Genomic DNA, 16,486 nt, shown 5'->3' on the forward strand with positions numbered 1-16,486 from the left:
AAAATATCCGCGGTATTTCTTTATCTGACCAACGTGTTATTGCGTTTGTTACATCGATGGCTAGGAGGGCCATTTTGTTGAAGTGGAAGGATATGTCGGCTCCCACTCTGTCACAATGGTTCTCTCAAGTGATGCTGTATCTTAGTCTGGAGAAAATTAGAAGTCAAACTTTCAAACCTATGTTTGATTTTGAGAAAAGATGGGGTTCATTTGCCCGTTACTACCACTTGAGTTAATTGATAGATTTCCTCCACAATCTAATTGTCGGATTGAATTCTAATACCTCTGTGTACTTTCAGACACAGGTATCACTTGAGGGATTTACAGAAGACTAACAGGAACAAAAGGCGACCCTCCAGGTATGTTGGTGCATCCTTATCAACCCTGGTGTGACTTCCTTCACAAAGTGTTGATAGGACCATTCACCCCATGGTGTTCTTTGTTGTCCACTGAATCAAGGGTGAAGTTGCCGAACACAGCTGCCATTCTGAGGAAGAGGAATAAGGCGAGGAAAACAAATGCCCGATTACTGAAGAGGTAAATGTCAGAACCCAGCATTGCCCAGGCGACACACTGCGTACTTAAGTGGCAGGTCCTCTCGTCACCTCTCCCTTAAACCCATTCCCTCACCAGGTTAGAGGATGACCATAGCAATCATACAGGTCCTCCCTGGAGTAACACATAAAGATTAAAGGTTAGGTTGTCCACATGTGCATCGAAACATCAAAGCGTGAAGTGAACTGTGCTGTTTATGTTGAGAATATGCTCTAGGCTACCCATAAGTATCACCACTCATCCAGCACCAGCACAGCATGTCCACAACTTAGCTGCATCTCTTGGAACGTAGGAGCACACCCATGCGTCATGGGGAGAACATACAAACAGTGCAGGGATTGAACGTTAATCTTACAGTAGGTGCTGTAATGCATTTTGCTTGCTGCTGCCCTACTGTGCCACACTCCATTCTCAGGTGAAGAAAGCTCCTTTCCTGAGAGCAGTTCGTAACCTGAACTGTTCTCAAGTCGCAAATGCAGCCATGAGCCAAGTTCCCACCAGGCAGAATATGCCTTGAGCCCTGCCAGTGAATCCAACTTGATTGACTGCCAAACACTTGCTTGTAAAGGAGGCGTACGACGTGCTTGCCTTCATTTCTGTATTTATTGGTATACAGTGGGGGATGGGCCCTTCTGGCCCTTTGAGCCACGACGCCCAGCAGCCCACAATTTAATCCCAGCTTAATCACAATATACAATGACCAATCAACCTACCAACTGGTACCTCTTTGAACGTGGGAGGAAACTAGGGCACTCTGAGGAAACCCATGCTGTCACAGGGTGAACGTACCAACTCCTTACAGGCAGTAGCGAGAATTGAACCCAGGTCGCATTGTGCTAACCACCATGCCACCGTGTCAGTCGAGGGACTGAGTATTAGATTCAGGAAATCATGTTGCAGTTACATAAAACTTTGGCTAACCACGCTTGCTGGATTGTGTTCAGTTCTGGTTGCCCAGTTCCAGAAAAGATGCAGAGGCTTTTGAGGTTTACCAGGATGCTGCCTGGATTAAATCATTTGAAGTACAGGGTTAAATAACCTTGGGTTGTTTGAGGCTGTGTGGAGACCAGACAAAAGTTTTTAAGATTGGGAGTGGCGTAAATAAGAGTCTCCTGCCCTGAAGATCAAGACAAGAGTGGGAAAGTTCAAGGGAAATGTTTGGGGCAAGTGTCTTTTACCCAGAGTAGCAGTTGCCTAGAATAGGCAGCCAGGGGCACTGGTAGAAACACACTTTGGCCACCATGTCAATGCCAACCATGGTGCCTGTCATTACTAATCACATTTGCCTGCGTTAATTCCATGTCTCCGTCTAGTAACCCACTTCTCTTATTTAGTTCAAGTAACCTGCTCTCACTCAATCCGTTTTCCCTCTCCTCCTGGTCAATCTCTTTCCTCTGACATCCACATCTGCCACTTCCATCACCCTGTTTCTCTCCCCTCCTCCATCATCCCATCGTCCACAGGACCATTCTCTCCACTGTTCCTATCTACCCACCCCATCTCCACGTTCCACCTATCAGATTCCATCATCTGGAGCCCTTTGTCACAACCATCTATCACTTCATAGCCGCTGCCTCTATTTCCACCTCTATTTGCTTAGTATCCCTCCACACTGGGATCCACCTATTACCTTCTAGCCTGTCACTATTACCACTCTCCTCTCCTCTATCTACCTATCATCCCTCCACACTTGGGTCCACTTATCACCTTCCAGCCTTTGTCACTGTTTCCACTGTCCTCTCCTCTATCTGCATAGTATTCTACCTCTTTTGGATCCCCCTATCATTTCCATCCTTCCCCTCATCTCATTGTAGTCCATTCTATCTTTCAGTCCAGATGAATGGTCTCAGCCCAAAATATTGACTGTTCCTTTCACTCCATGGAAGATATTTGACTCACTGGGCTCTTCCAGCAGTGTGTTGCTTGCCCCAAATTCCAGCATCTGAAATCACTCTGCCCTGCTCCTTCACGTACCTGTCAATATACCACTTAAATGTTGTTACTGTTGTTGTCTCCTTCATGTCGTCTGGCAACTCATTCCTTATATCAACTGCTCTTAGTGCGAAAAGTTTATATCCTTAAAACCACAGTGATAGAGTCATGATCACCATTGTTGAGCCTAGTTTTCTTAATTCCAAATTTAATTATTGAACATTTAAATTTCACTGCTGCTCTTACGGGATTTGAACTTGTGTCTCTGAATGAGTGGGCTCAGACCCTAGACCAGGGGTCAGCAACCTTTACCGCTGAAAGAGCCACTTGGACCCGTTTCCCACAGAAAAGTAAACACTGGGAGCCGCAAAACCCGTTTGACATTTAAAATGAAATAACACTGCATACGTTTTGTTTTGCCTTTATGCTATGTATAAACAAACTATAATGTGTTGCATTTATGAAATTGATGAACTCCTGCAGAGAAAACGAAATTACATTTCTGCATGCAACAAAAACATTTTGAACTCCGAAAAAGAGACGTTGGGTTGAAGGTTACTTTTAAGTAAAATACTCAACGTCTATTTGAGTCCTTCTTGTATTTATGAAAAACGCCAAACTTAAATTTGCCACCAGCAGCAAACCAAAAATAACGTCAGCCAGCTGTCAACCTGAAAAATAAAAGGACTATTTCACTGAACAATGAAAACATATGAATATACGTAAAATAATAGGCAATTAAAATATTTATCATACTTGGTCAGGTTGACTCACACCTGACAATGCAGTCGTATTCAGTAGGGATGGATCGATGCTTAGGGGAGTGACCGGGAAAGATAATGTGTTTTTTTCCTCTCTGAACTCACAGAAGCGTTTCCCAAACGATGTTTGCATTGCGATGATTGCAGAATGTAAATACTCCGAATTTATCATGTCGTGACCTTGTTTGAACTCTCTCAAATTGGGGAAGTGAGACAAAGTGCCTTTCTGTAAATCTCTGGCAAGCAACGTCAACTTGCGCTCGAATGCCAAAACATCCTCCAACATGTGCAGGGCTGTACGTCCTTACCCCGTTGAAGAGCTGTGTTCAGCGTGTTCAGGTGCGCTGTCATGTCTACCATGAAGTGTAGCTTTTCCAGCCACTCTGGCTGTTCCAGCTCAGGAAAGGTGAGCCCTTTGCTGCCCAGGAAAGTTTTCACTTCTTCCAGACACGCGACAAAGCGTTTCAGCACCTCCCCTCTGGACAGCCAGCGATAAAAACAAGTTGCAGCGGCATGCTACACGCAGTCAGTAAACTGCAGTCAAAGATAGCTTTATTCGAACTAAACAGCCTTGCTTTTAAGCCTCCCTCAACCCGCCCTCCCATGGGCGCGGATGCTCCAAAAGACACGTACTCACAAACCCCCGTAGGCTATCTCCCTTAGCCTGAACGCTGGCTAATTGTGAGCCGGTTCGGATGTGTCAGAAAATGGGTCGCCACAACGTCTTATTTAGATTGTACAAGATCACCATAATCTTCAAATTTAGATTTACATTTCAAAAACTAACAAACTAACATAAAATACATTTTAATTAAATACTGACCATGTAGCGGTGTGCTACACGCAGCGCTAAAATTACGACACGGAGTCGGTAATTGCAGTCGAAGGAAAAAACTTTATTCGAAATCTTCAGCCTCACTTTTAAGCCTCCCTCAACCTGCCCCCCCCCCCCATCCCCCCATGGCGCAGAGGCTCCAAAGCTCTGTGCTCGCAAACCCCCGTAGGCTATCTAATTGTGAGTCGGTTCGGATGTGCCAGGAAAAGGGTCGCCACAACCAATTATTTCCCAAAGCAACAGGGAGCCGCAGCACAGACGTAAAAGAGCCAAATGTGGCTCCGGAGCCGCGGGTTGCCGACCCCCGCCCTAGACCCTTCAATAACGTAAACTTTCTACTTGGGCCAGAACTAATCCATGACTTTGGTCTGTAAGAATGGCAGGAAAATGGCCATTCACGATCAGAGAGGGTAAAATGGGGATCTGATCCCAAGGGCACTTTTTTACCAAATGTAAGTTTCATCTTCCCTAGGTAAAATTCAAGGCAGTTAGTCCCATAAAGGACAGTGAAAACTGAAATATCATTACCAGGATAATGTGGCAGGCATTCTTTCTTTTCTTTTTTTTTTAATTTGCAATTATGTAGACCCATTTGATGATTAGAATAAGTGTTTGTCTATTAGAAGCAAACAGAATTTGTGCCAGGATTAATATGTTAATCAGGTGTTGGAGCTGAGCCCAAATCAACAGTGACTTTAAAATTTAATTCTCTGTCAGTGCTATTTATTGGAAGCCTGTTCAGTTGCTGTGATTTTCCCCTCAAGTCAAGCATAATTATTCTCTATTCTGAGGGGCATTTCACATTGGATCCACACTCAGTGGCCACTTTGATAGGTATATCTGCATTTCAGGATGTATATTCTATACATTTCTCTAACATTAAATGTACCTTTTATCAGCCAATCATGTGGCAGCAATTCAATGCATAAGAAGCATGCAGACATGGTCAAGAGCTGTTGTTTAGACCAATTATCAGAATGGAGAAGAAACGTGATCTAAGTGACTTTGACCCTGGAACAATTGTTGGTGCCAGATAGGGTGGCTTGAGTATCTTAGAAACTACTAATCTGTTGCGATTCTCATGCACATTATTCTCTAGAGTTTACAAAGGTTCGGGTGATAAACAAAAAGCATGCAGTGCTCACCGGTTCTTTGGGAGAAAAGGCCTCATTAGGAGAGAGTCCAGAGGAGAATGGTCAGACTGGTTCAAGCTGACAGGAAGGTGACAGTTACTCATAACCACGAGTTACAACTGTGATGTGCAGAAGAGCATCTCAGAATGCACAGCACATTGAACTTTGAAGTGGATGGGCTACAGCAGCAAAACACCATGAACATACACTCAGTGGTCACCTTATTACATGCATGAGGTACCTGATAAAGTATCAGCTGTGTGTACATTACCACCTTGAGATTTGTTTTCTTCACGGCACTCTTTCTGACTCTTGTAGCTATGGAAGGCAGACAAAAAAATGTTATCCTGTTGCAGAAGTGCCACAAAAATATTTTTGGAGACGTGTGAATGCTGATGTTGGAATCTGGAGCAATCCAGGTGAAGATGTTCACTTGAAACGTCAATTGTCCATTTCCCAGATCAGCTGAGTTCCTCCAATAGTTTTTACTTTTCAAAACCTACTTAGGATGTGGCAATTGCTGAAACATCAGTGCATATTGATCTTGAGAGCCTCCAGTTCCACTTCAGAAGCTGGCTACTAAGTCTAGAATCAGAATCAGGTTTTTCATCACTGACTTATGTTGTGAAACTTGTTGGTTTGAAGCAGTAGCACAGTGCAATGCATTATAAAGAGGCTATAAGTTACAGAAATGCATAAATATTTCTAAAGTAGAATTATAATGTAATGGTCATGAGTCCATAAGCCATTAAGAAATCTGATGGCAGAGGGGAAGAAGCCGTTCCTAAACAGTTCAGTGTAGTTTTTCAGGCTCCTGTACCTCATTGATGGTAGTAGTGAGAAGAGGGTACATCTTAGGTGGTGAGGATCCTTAATAATGGATGCCCTTCTTGAGGCATTACCTTTTGTAGATGTCCCTGATGATGGGGAGGGTTATCCCTTTAATAGAGCTAGCTGTCTACAACTTCCTGCAGCCTCTTTCAATTTGCCTTCACACCAGGTAGTGATGCAACCAGTTAGAACGCTTTCCACAGTACGCTTGTAGAAATCTGCAAATTGGTCTGGGACTTGTGTACATTGTGGCCTGGGGTAGGTGAGAATGCTGTACCTACTTCTGAATTGGGAACAGGAGTAGGCTAATTCCACCTTTAGAGTATGCAGTGCCAATTATTTAGATCAACACCAATCTGATTGTAACCTCAATTCCTTTCATTCCCTTCCTTATAAGAATCCATCTTACTTAATACTCACAAGTGGTATTTCCAAAGTCCTCTTAAGGAAAAGAGCTCCAAGTATTCAGACTCACTGAGAAGAAAGATTTAGCTTGACTCGTAACTCTGTTTTTTAACTCTGTCTTATGTGGACAACCATGCCTTTAGTACCAATTTATATAGATTATGAAATATTGAGTATCTAGTGCAATCCCTGTGGCAAACAGCACCCTTTGATCTTGCCAACTGGGAGGAGACCCAATTATGCAACACACACAACATGCTGGAGGAATGCAGCAGGCCAGACAGGATCTATGGAAAACCACACAGTTGACATTTCGGGTCAAGACTCTTCAGCAGAGACCCAGTTATGTCTCAGTCTATCACACCAATTTGCTTACCTGCGACAGGGGCTTCTATATCTATAATACCCTGTGAAGTGGCACATTTCCTTCTGTAAAGGTCATCAGGTTTTTAACAAAAAGGTGTTCACTTCACAAACATTGCTAAGGCCATTGGCTCTAACTTTTAAGGCTTTTAAGTCAATTGCAAATAAACCAACTGCAAAAGCAAATAAGCCTACTGCTAAATACACAAATACTCAAACTCCAGTTGGGAACCTGAGAAATGTGATTTCTGTGGGGCTCCTGACCCCAGTCAAACAATTAACAGTACAATATCTTCTCGTTTATAGGACAACTTGTACTCAAACCTCGGGTGTGCACAACTCTTTCTTTTTAAATATTTGCACAAGGCACCAGTGCTAGATCTGTATCTGATAAAATAAACAAAGCTATTATGTTTATGGAACTCAGCATTTAAGTGCAAAAGCTGAGTGGGATGAAATTGGGCGTATCCTTTTGGATACTGTCAGCAATCTGGAGCGAAACTGTGCTGATTAATTGAGCATCGCATCCATGCTGACAGCCAGCATGGGATGGGGGGAGTGCTTTGTAATGGGAGGTGGAGACACCCACACAACATGCTCGCACAGAGGTGCTTGGCTGCCAGTTCCTTTCATTCAGCTGCATGTTAAACATCAGAATCAGATTTAATATCACCAGCATATGTCGTGAAATCCATTAACATTACGGTAGCAGTATAATGAAATACATGATAAATAAATATAGAGAAAAAAAATGAATTACAGTAAGTATATATATCTATTAAGTAGTTAAGTTAAAATAAGTAGTGCAAAGAAAAATACAAATAAAGAAGCAGTTCATGGTTTCAGTGTCCATTTAGAATTCGAATGGTAGAGGGGAAGATGCTTTTCCTGAATCATAACACAGAAGTACAACTGCAGATGCTGTGGATCAATGAATACGCACACAACGCTGGAAGAACTCAGCAGGTCAGGCAGCATCGGTGAGAAAAGAGTAGCCAACGTTTCAGGCCGAGACCCTTCATCAGGAATCCTGATGAAGTGTCTCTGCCCGAAACGTTGGCTACTCTTTTCTCACCGATGCTGCCTGACCTGCTGAGTTCTTCCAGCGTTGTGTACGTATTCCTGAATCATTGAGTGTGTGCCTTCAGGTTTCTGTACCTCCTTCCTGACGGAAACAGTGAGAAGAAGGCATGTTCTGGTTGGTAGGGGTCCTTAGTGTTCACTTAATTTTGCCCTGCAGCCAACACCAGCAGAAATAAATCAGCTGCTTGATCAGGGTACTTCCACACCTGTGGCTGTCTAGCCCACAGGGCTATTCAAAGCTGAGAGTCTGAGAGAATTGTCTGGGATTTATGATGGTGTGGTTTTTTTTCATTTTTCAGATCTATTCAGAATCAGATTCAGGTTTATTATCACTGACGTATGTTGAGAAATATGTTCTTTTGCAGCTGCAGTACAGTGTAAACATTAAAATGCTATAAATTACTGGGTGACGAGGTGGAGATAAGTCTCTAGCAGAGGAGATGTAAGGCGCTCCTTCCTTCTGCTAGCCCGCAGGTCACCCTTGGGCAAGGTGTAGCACCTGCTTAAACCACCACCCCCACCCAATCAGAATCACATGAAGCCATGGGAGCAAGTGGAGGATGGTTGTAAGAGCAGCTGGTGCATGTCACAAGGCCTGGATATGTGACCACTGATGTCAGAGACAATGTCTGAAGAGTATTGATAATGGCTGGGGTCACCCGTCTTGATAAGACACTGCCCAGAAGAAGGCAGTGGCAAACCACTTCTGTAGAAAAAAATATCATTGTCATGGAAGGACCATGATCATTCGACACGGCACATGATGAACAAACTATAAATTATAAAAAGAAATATATATTTTAAAAATTAAATAGAGCAAAAAGATTGTGAGATAGTGTTCATGGGTTCATATTCCATTCAGAAATCTGATGGCGGAGGAGGGGATATCCTTAGTTCCTGAGATATTCTTAATTTGTATTTCAATATATAGTGAAACCATTTAGCCCATCTAGTCCGTCTTGAACCATTATTCTGCCTCATCGTATCGATTCTGGACCATAGCTGTCTATATCCCGGCTTATTCATGTACCTATCCAAACTTCACTTCAGTGTTGTAGTCGAAGCTCTATCCACTACTTCTGCTGACAGCTCATTCCACACTCACACTACCCTTATTTCAGAGAGTAAAGAGGTTCCTTTTAAATATTTCAACTTCTTGCGTTTACCCTTTGGCCTCCACATTCGCCCAACCTCAGTGGAAAAAGCCTGCTTACGTTTTCCTTATCTATACACATCAAAACATTGTATTCCCCTATCTAATCTCGCCTCGTTCACCTGTGCTGCAGGGAGCAAAACCTTTCCCTGTAACTCAGGTCCTCCAGTCCCAGCAACATCCTTGTAAATGTTCACACGAACTCAGTCCTGCAGTAATTTATGTATTGCATCCATAAAAAAAAAATTATGACCCATGTAGGTGATGATAAACCTGATTCTGATATGGGTCTCTATTGTGCACTGAGTGTAAGAAGAGGGAAGGGAGAGGGGAATTGTGGTTGGGAAAAGGGGAAGAGAGGGAGCGGGAAGCACCAGAGAGGCTTTCTGTAATAATCAATAAGCCAATTGTTTGGAATCAAATGACCTTGCCTGGTGTCTCAGGGCTGGGTATGTCTGCACCCATACTATTCGCCACCAGTGGCACTCCTCCTCTGCCAACTGTCCCACATCCATTCTGCAATGCTCCACCCTTATTATTTCCCCACATCCTTTGCTCCCATTAGATTGACAAACCTGCTCCCTGCTCCCTGTTGACAGATACAGTATTGTGCAAAAGTCTTAAGCCCCCTAGCTATATATACATATGTACCTAAGACTTTTGCACAGAACTCTACCTTTGAGAACTATGCCAGTTTTTACAGCAATTACACCAATCCAATGAATCGGTCTTGAATGTTAGTGGCTGTTGCCTTGTGGGGAACATGTCAAGAGCCTGGGCCGTCCAGGCCATGCTCCCTTCTCAATGCTCACATAAAACATGCACGTAGACTGAACCACTTCCACTTGTCGTGCCTGCGGAAGATCATGAGTATCAATTGGCAAGGCAGAATTCCTGACACGGAAGTGCTGTCCGTAGCAGACATGCTCACCGTCCACACACAACTGACATATCTTCAAGTCAGATAGGCAGGCTGTGTTGTCAGGATGTCAGACAGTTGCATCCCTAGGCAGTTGTCCTTTGGGGAGCTGGCCACAGGGAGGCGCTCTTGTGTTCAGTGAAAACCATTCAAGGACTCGCTCAAGGCCCTTGAGATGTAGGGAACATGCAGCCTTGAATTACTCATCGTGGTGCAGTTTTCTCAATAAAGGTGTCATCAAAGCTGAAAAGAGTTGCAATGCTGAAGCAAAAAGGAAAAGACACGAGTAGAAAGAACGAGCAGCAGGCACCTCAACTACAGCACCCTCACACACTTGCCCCACGTGGGGGAGATACCCCTTGGACTCCTCAGTCACCCCCAGACACACAAGTAACAAACACACCCACTCAAGGATGTCCCTTGCGGTGGACACATTCACCCACTGTCGGGAAGTGGTACAGAAGCCTTGTGTCCCACACCATTATGTTCAGGAACAGTTATACCCTCCAACCTTCAGGCTCATGAACCAGCAATGGTAACTTCACTCACCACAACATTGAACTGACTGCTGAACACAACCTCTGAACTCACTTCCAAGGATTGTACAACTCGCGTTCTTAGTATTATTACTTTATTCTGTATTTGCGCCATTTGTCTTCTTTTGTGCATTGGTTACTTGTCAGTCTTTGTTGTTTTCATTGATTCTATTATATTTCTTTGATCTACTATGAACGCCTGCAAGAAAATGAACTTCAGTGCTGTATATGGTGACGTACGGATACTTTGATAATAAATTAACTTCGAACTTTGAATTTCGCAATAAGTTCCACAAGCAACAATGACCAATAACCATGCAATCTGACACTTAAGTGAAAGCAAAGACTGAAGATTCTGGTGAATGGCACTACTGTTTGCTTGCCAAGAAATTATTTCTTGCAATGGAACCTGAAATTGTCAACGACACACCTTAAATGTTTGAAGTATCTTTATCTGGCAATCCTGCAGTATTATTTTGTTACCAGCACTTGTAAAGGTGTATTACAAAGAAAGGACATGTCTTGTACATTCAAAATGGATTTAAGGGAACTTTGAAAGAGTAGCTTTATTTGTCACATGTACGTCAATTCATAGTGAAATGCATCGTTTGTGACAAATCAAATTGGTGCAGTTTGTGCTGGGCAGCCGGCAATTTGAGCACCAACACAGCATGCCCATAACTCACTAACTCTAACCTGAATGTCTTTGGAATGTGGGAGGAAACTGGAGCATCTGGAAGAAATCCACTCTGTCACAGGGAGAATGTACAGACTCTTTATGGACAGCCGTGGTAGTCGAACCCTGATCTTCCAGCCAGTGCTGTAAAGCCCTAACCACTACACTCCCATGCCACAGATCTTGGAACAGAAAAAGGGATATGAAATACAAAGTCAACAATGATCATATGGCATTTGTATCTTTGGATGTGTTTATAGGTAACATTTCAGTCATCTCTCAAGCATTCAAACCAGAGTTGATTCCAGCTTCTCATTCCTTCTCACTTAGACAAATGGACACTGACCAAACATAAACAAAGGCAGAAATACTTTAGGCTTCTCACTATGAGTACTATTACATCAAGGTTGCAACCTGAAACGTCGACAATTTCTTTCCCCTCCACAGATGCTGCTCGACCCGCTGTTCCTTCAGCCCACTGAGTATTGTTCCACATTCCAGCATCTGCAGTCTCTTCTGCCTCCATGCTAATCATGTGGATTTGCTTTCTGCAGTAGATAGTTCCCTATAAAATCCTGTCAAATCTCTCAATTACTGCCCCAACTTTTCTTCTCACAATGGTTTTAAATTCTGATCTTATGTGGATTAAAGTAATGGCCATGTTGTGCCAGTGAAGCTCTGGGAATCCATGGTGAAATAAAAGGCCCGTTAGTGCATTGGCTGATAGGAGAGCGTTGGCAAGCTCCACTACTTAACTTAGTGGCCTTCAAAGACTTTTGGTGTACAAGATGCTAAAAGGCATAGATGGTGGTTGTCAGTGGTGTCCAACAATGACATGAAACCTGTGCGGGAGAGTTTTTAAAGTGGAAAAGCACTGGGCAGTTCCACTCGCTTAACTCCAAAACTCTGGGTCCAGTGGCACGAACAAGCATCACAGACTGGGGTCGCCCTTGGTTACAGTGGATGACCAGGATGCCTTCTGTGCCTTGTCATTCCCTTTGCTCTCCACAGAGCCTTCCTAGCTGTGGGATCTCACTGTAGATCAGTTGGAGCTGATTTTGCATGCTAGGACAGGCATGTCCCTATCTCGCTGGGGTATAAGGCCACTGGCTACCCTCACCTGGTTTAGCATGCCTGTCGAAGCAGTGTACCGGGGTATGGCCACTGTCCCATAAACAGCTACCTGGAGCCACAGGTCAGAGCTGATTACCCGGTGAGAACCAAAGGTGAGTGAGTTGCCCCAGAATGGACATGACAGTCCCCTTCACCAGAAGGCCTACCCCTGCCTAAGTTCCCCGTCTGCCCCAAAAAAAGGGCATAGATAGAGTTAATAGCCAGAGACCTTCTCCCAGAGCAAAAATGGCTAATACCAGGGGGCAAACTTGTAGGCGGGAAGGGTTAGATTCAGCTCGCATTAAAGGGTTAGCACAACATCATGCACTGAAGGGCCTGTACTGCGCTGTAATGTTAACAGCATGTTCCATGTTGTGCTTTAACCAAAGGCTGCTTGTATCTGTGTAACACTTGCAGCATCTAACAAAGTTGCAGGATAAGCCCTGATGCTGGGGCAGGAAACTGGACAAGGAGAAAATTAAAAAGGGGGGTTGAGGTGAAGGTTGAGGAGTTGATTCATGAGCTTCTCATTTGCCTTCAGGAAACATTCCCTCAGTCCTCTACTGAAGTAAACCTCCTGAGTTGAGTGCTGAAGCAGTGATCTGACTCAGAGCAAGGAGGGTGCCAGATTAAGCCTTCCTGAAAAATGCAGACCAAAGATGAAGACATTTAATTTGGTTTATTAATTTTGTCATGTGTACCGAGCTAGTGGAAACTTCGTTGTGCATGCCATCCATACAGATCATTTCATCCCATGCAGGTTGTACATCTGAAAAGCAAAAATGCAGGATATAGTGTCACAGCTAAATTGATAAATTGTTTTATTATTGTCACATTACCAAGGTACAGTGAAAAACTTGTCTTGCAAGGTGAGCTTCACACAGCAGTTGGTGCAAGTGTGGGATGAGCTGGCAGCTGGCAACAATGCACTTGCTTGTAAGATTTAAAAGTTTAGATAGGTATATAGATGGGAGGAGTTTGTAATGCTGTAGTCCAGATGTGGATTGACAGGACTGGGCAGAATAACAGCCTGGCTTGAACTAGAGGGGCCAAAGGGCCTGGTTTTCTGCTGTAGTGCTCCATGACTCTGTTGCTAAAGATCAATTCATTACACATCGGAAGGGAAAAAATAACAATAAAAGAATGCTGAGTAAGGTGAAAATGCAGTGAAGACAGACAATAAGGTGCAGGGCCATGGGGAAAAGATTAGTACTTGTGCACCAACAAAGGGCAAAGTAAATTTCATTATCAAAGGCCGTGTATGTCACCATATTCAACCCTCAGATTCTTTTCTTCACAGCTGTGACATAGAAGTGTTTCGGAACCAATACAGGTAACATGTGCATTAGATAGATGGATACTTTATTGATCCCGAAAGAAATTACAGTGTCACAGTAGAATTACAAGTGCACAGATATAAATATTAGAAGAGAAGTAGAAATAAATAAATAAGTTACCACAATCAGTCTAATTGGGGGGGGTCATCACTTCCCCGACTCATTATAGAGCCTTAATGGCTGAGGGTAAGAATGACCTCATATAGCCCTTTGGAGCAGCACGGTTGTCTTACTCTATTATTGAAAGTGCTTCTCTGTTTCACCAAGGTGAGAAACACTGTCCTTTGTTCTGCCACAGCCTCCAGTGTGAGTGGGGGGTGATCTTAGTTCTAGAAAGTGGCCACATCACAAATTTCCATTATGCTCTGAGCCTTGTCACCACGCATGCCTCAAGAGCTGCAAGTTGATGTGATAAATTTTATCCTTATCTATTAACATTTTCCACATATCTACTGTGAGAGAAGGCTTTATTCCAGACTCAAATTTTTGGGTGGTGATTTGTGAATTCTGCAAGGGTGAATTCCTGTAACACAACCAACTGTGTAACCTGGGATCTACCTGTTCATTAATGTTACAAGTTATCTCCACATTATACAGTTGTTCATGATACAGAAATTCACCCTTCACAGAATTCTGCTGTTCGAATGTAAGAACTTGTTCCAGTGATGTTGTTTGATGGATTAATAGGGGGACACTGGCCAATAGGTGCCAGCAAACATACTAGATCTACCAGATTTGACATCGTGTGCCTGGTCGAATCACTGACAGAGCAGTACGCTTCTGTGTTGGCCTAGACTGCGTGCCCAGCCTGCTTCTCCAACCTGGTGTGAAGGCACTGAGCCAGGGCTAGTGCTGAAAGGTGGAGCAGCAATCTTCTAACTCACTGATTCCCTTCCGCTAACCGTTCATTTACATTGAGCGCTGTTGTGTTTGGCAGGAGGGCATCTGATCAGGATGCTGATGACTCTGTGAATGACAAGGGACCTTCTCAAGGTGCAGAGGAGCCTGTGGCAGCCAACAGAGGTACCAATTTACTGTCTCCAACCACCCCAAAGACTCCTGTGAATGAGATTCTCCAGCAAAGTTAACATTGATGATGCTAAGTAGTGTTGAATTTGTGTCTTCCACTCACTGGGGTTCGTTTCCACATTGGCTGGTGAGGCAAACTGGAGGCGTCTGATCAGCAATCCTTACCGATTCCATCATTGAACCACTAAAGGGGGCATTAGGCCCATTGACCACAAGATATGCACATTCCACATGCTTATTTATTTAGTGAGATACTGCATGGCATAGACCTTCTGGCCCCTCAAATCACGCCACCCAGCAACCCCTTGATTTAACCCTAGCCTAATCACCAGATGATCTATAATGACCGATTAACCTACCAACCAATACGTCTTTGGACTGGGGGAAGAAACCAGAGCACTCAGAGAAATCCATCCGGTCAAGGGGAGAGCTCCTTACTGGCAGCGATGGGAATTGAACCCTGGTCATTGGTACCGTAAAGCGTTGTGCTAACCACTACACTACCAAGCCACCCCACCGTATGTACGCACAGGTGCAATGAAAAATGTGCAGCAGTATGAGGTACAGAACGTTCACTGGTAAACCATGTATTAGCAACATAATTTATACAAAAGGAACACAATTACATAACCATGCAAAAGTCTTAGACACATAGATATAGCTAGGGGACCCAAGGCATTTGTCACTGTGGAGCGGAGAGCAAGTTTGTAAATCTTGCAGGAGCAGAAGATGTTGGGAATTGTGAGGGTGGGGTGCTGTGAGAGGAATGTGGGACAGGTGGCAGAGATGGCGTGCTGGGGTGAGGTGGGGAGGGGGTGGTGTGGGTGCAGATGCACCCAGTCCTGAGACACGTGGCAAGGTCATTCGACTCCAAACAGTTGGATTATTGATTATTACAGAATGTCTCTCTGGTGCTTCCCGTTCCCTCCCCTCTCCCTTCCCCTTTTCCCAACGATGATTCCCCTCTCCCTGACCCCTTCCCACTCTCAGTCCACAATAGAGACCCAAATCAGAATCAGGTTTATCATCACTCATGTATGTCATGAAATTTGTTTTTTGCAGCAGTACAGTGCAATGCATAAAATTACCACAGTACTGTGTAAAAGTTTTGGGTACCCTGTGTATATCTGTGCCTAACACTTACGCATAGTACTATATTTCTGCAACTGTAATCACATTTCTCTAACTGCTATGCTACCGTGTCACCCAAGAAAGAACACAATTACTGCAACCAAAAAAAAATCAAATTCCATTGTAGTATGAAGTAGTCGAGTGGTCATAGTATTGGTATACTGAGGTAGCGATTGGGTTGATTTGAAAACCAAATGGTTGATGGGGCTTCAGGCTCCTGTGCCTGCCCAATGGCAGCTGCAAGAAGATGGCATGGCCCGGGTGGCAGGGTTCTTTCATGATGGATGGTGCCTTCTTGAGGCAGTGCCTCCCGTAGATACGACTGACGGTGGGGACTGTGATATATTGGGCAGAGTCCACTACCCTCTGCGCTTTCTTGCACTCCTGTGCATTTGAATTGTCGCACCAGAACATGATGCCATCAGGGAGAGCCCTGAGTTGGTGGGACTGTCGTTCGAGGAAAATTTAAGTCAGCCAAATTTGTCTTCACTGAAGCTTAGAAGAGAGAGATGGGATCTGATTAAAATTCAGAAAGTAGTGAACCTGTCGATTTTAACACAAAGCACCACAGAGAACATGTTGTTAAATATTTTAAAAAGAACAGATAGATTTCTGGTTGCAAAAGTTATCAAGGGGTATGAGAAGAATATGATACTGAGATGGACGATCCAGGGCAGAACGGCCTACTTCTCCT

The 16,486-nt window shown here is 43.9% G+C and overlaps 1 protein-coding gene across 1 annotated transcript in view; it reads left to right on the forward strand.

Annotated features, from left to right (window-relative positions):
* The window catches only part of radx (RPA1 related single stranded DNA binding protein), an 80,915-nt gene that overhangs the window by 57,663 nt on the left and 6,766 nt on the right, over positions 1–16,486 (forward strand). The window contains exons 13-15 of the mRNA XM_059976725.1: positions 300–359; positions 460–537; positions 14,570–14,655. Coding sequence (XP_059832708.1) covers positions 300–359; positions 460–537; positions 14,570–14,655 — 224 coding nt within the window. The remainder of the gene's footprint in view (positions 1–299; positions 360–459; positions 538–14,569; positions 14,656–16,486) is intronic.

This window comes from Hypanus sabinus, chromosome 8, assembly GCF_030144855.1.
Source record: "Hypanus sabinus isolate sHypSab1 chromosome 8, sHypSab1.hap1, whole genome shotgun sequence".
NCBI lineage: Eukaryota > Metazoa > Chordata > Chondrichthyes > Myliobatiformes > Dasyatidae > Hypanus > Hypanus sabinus.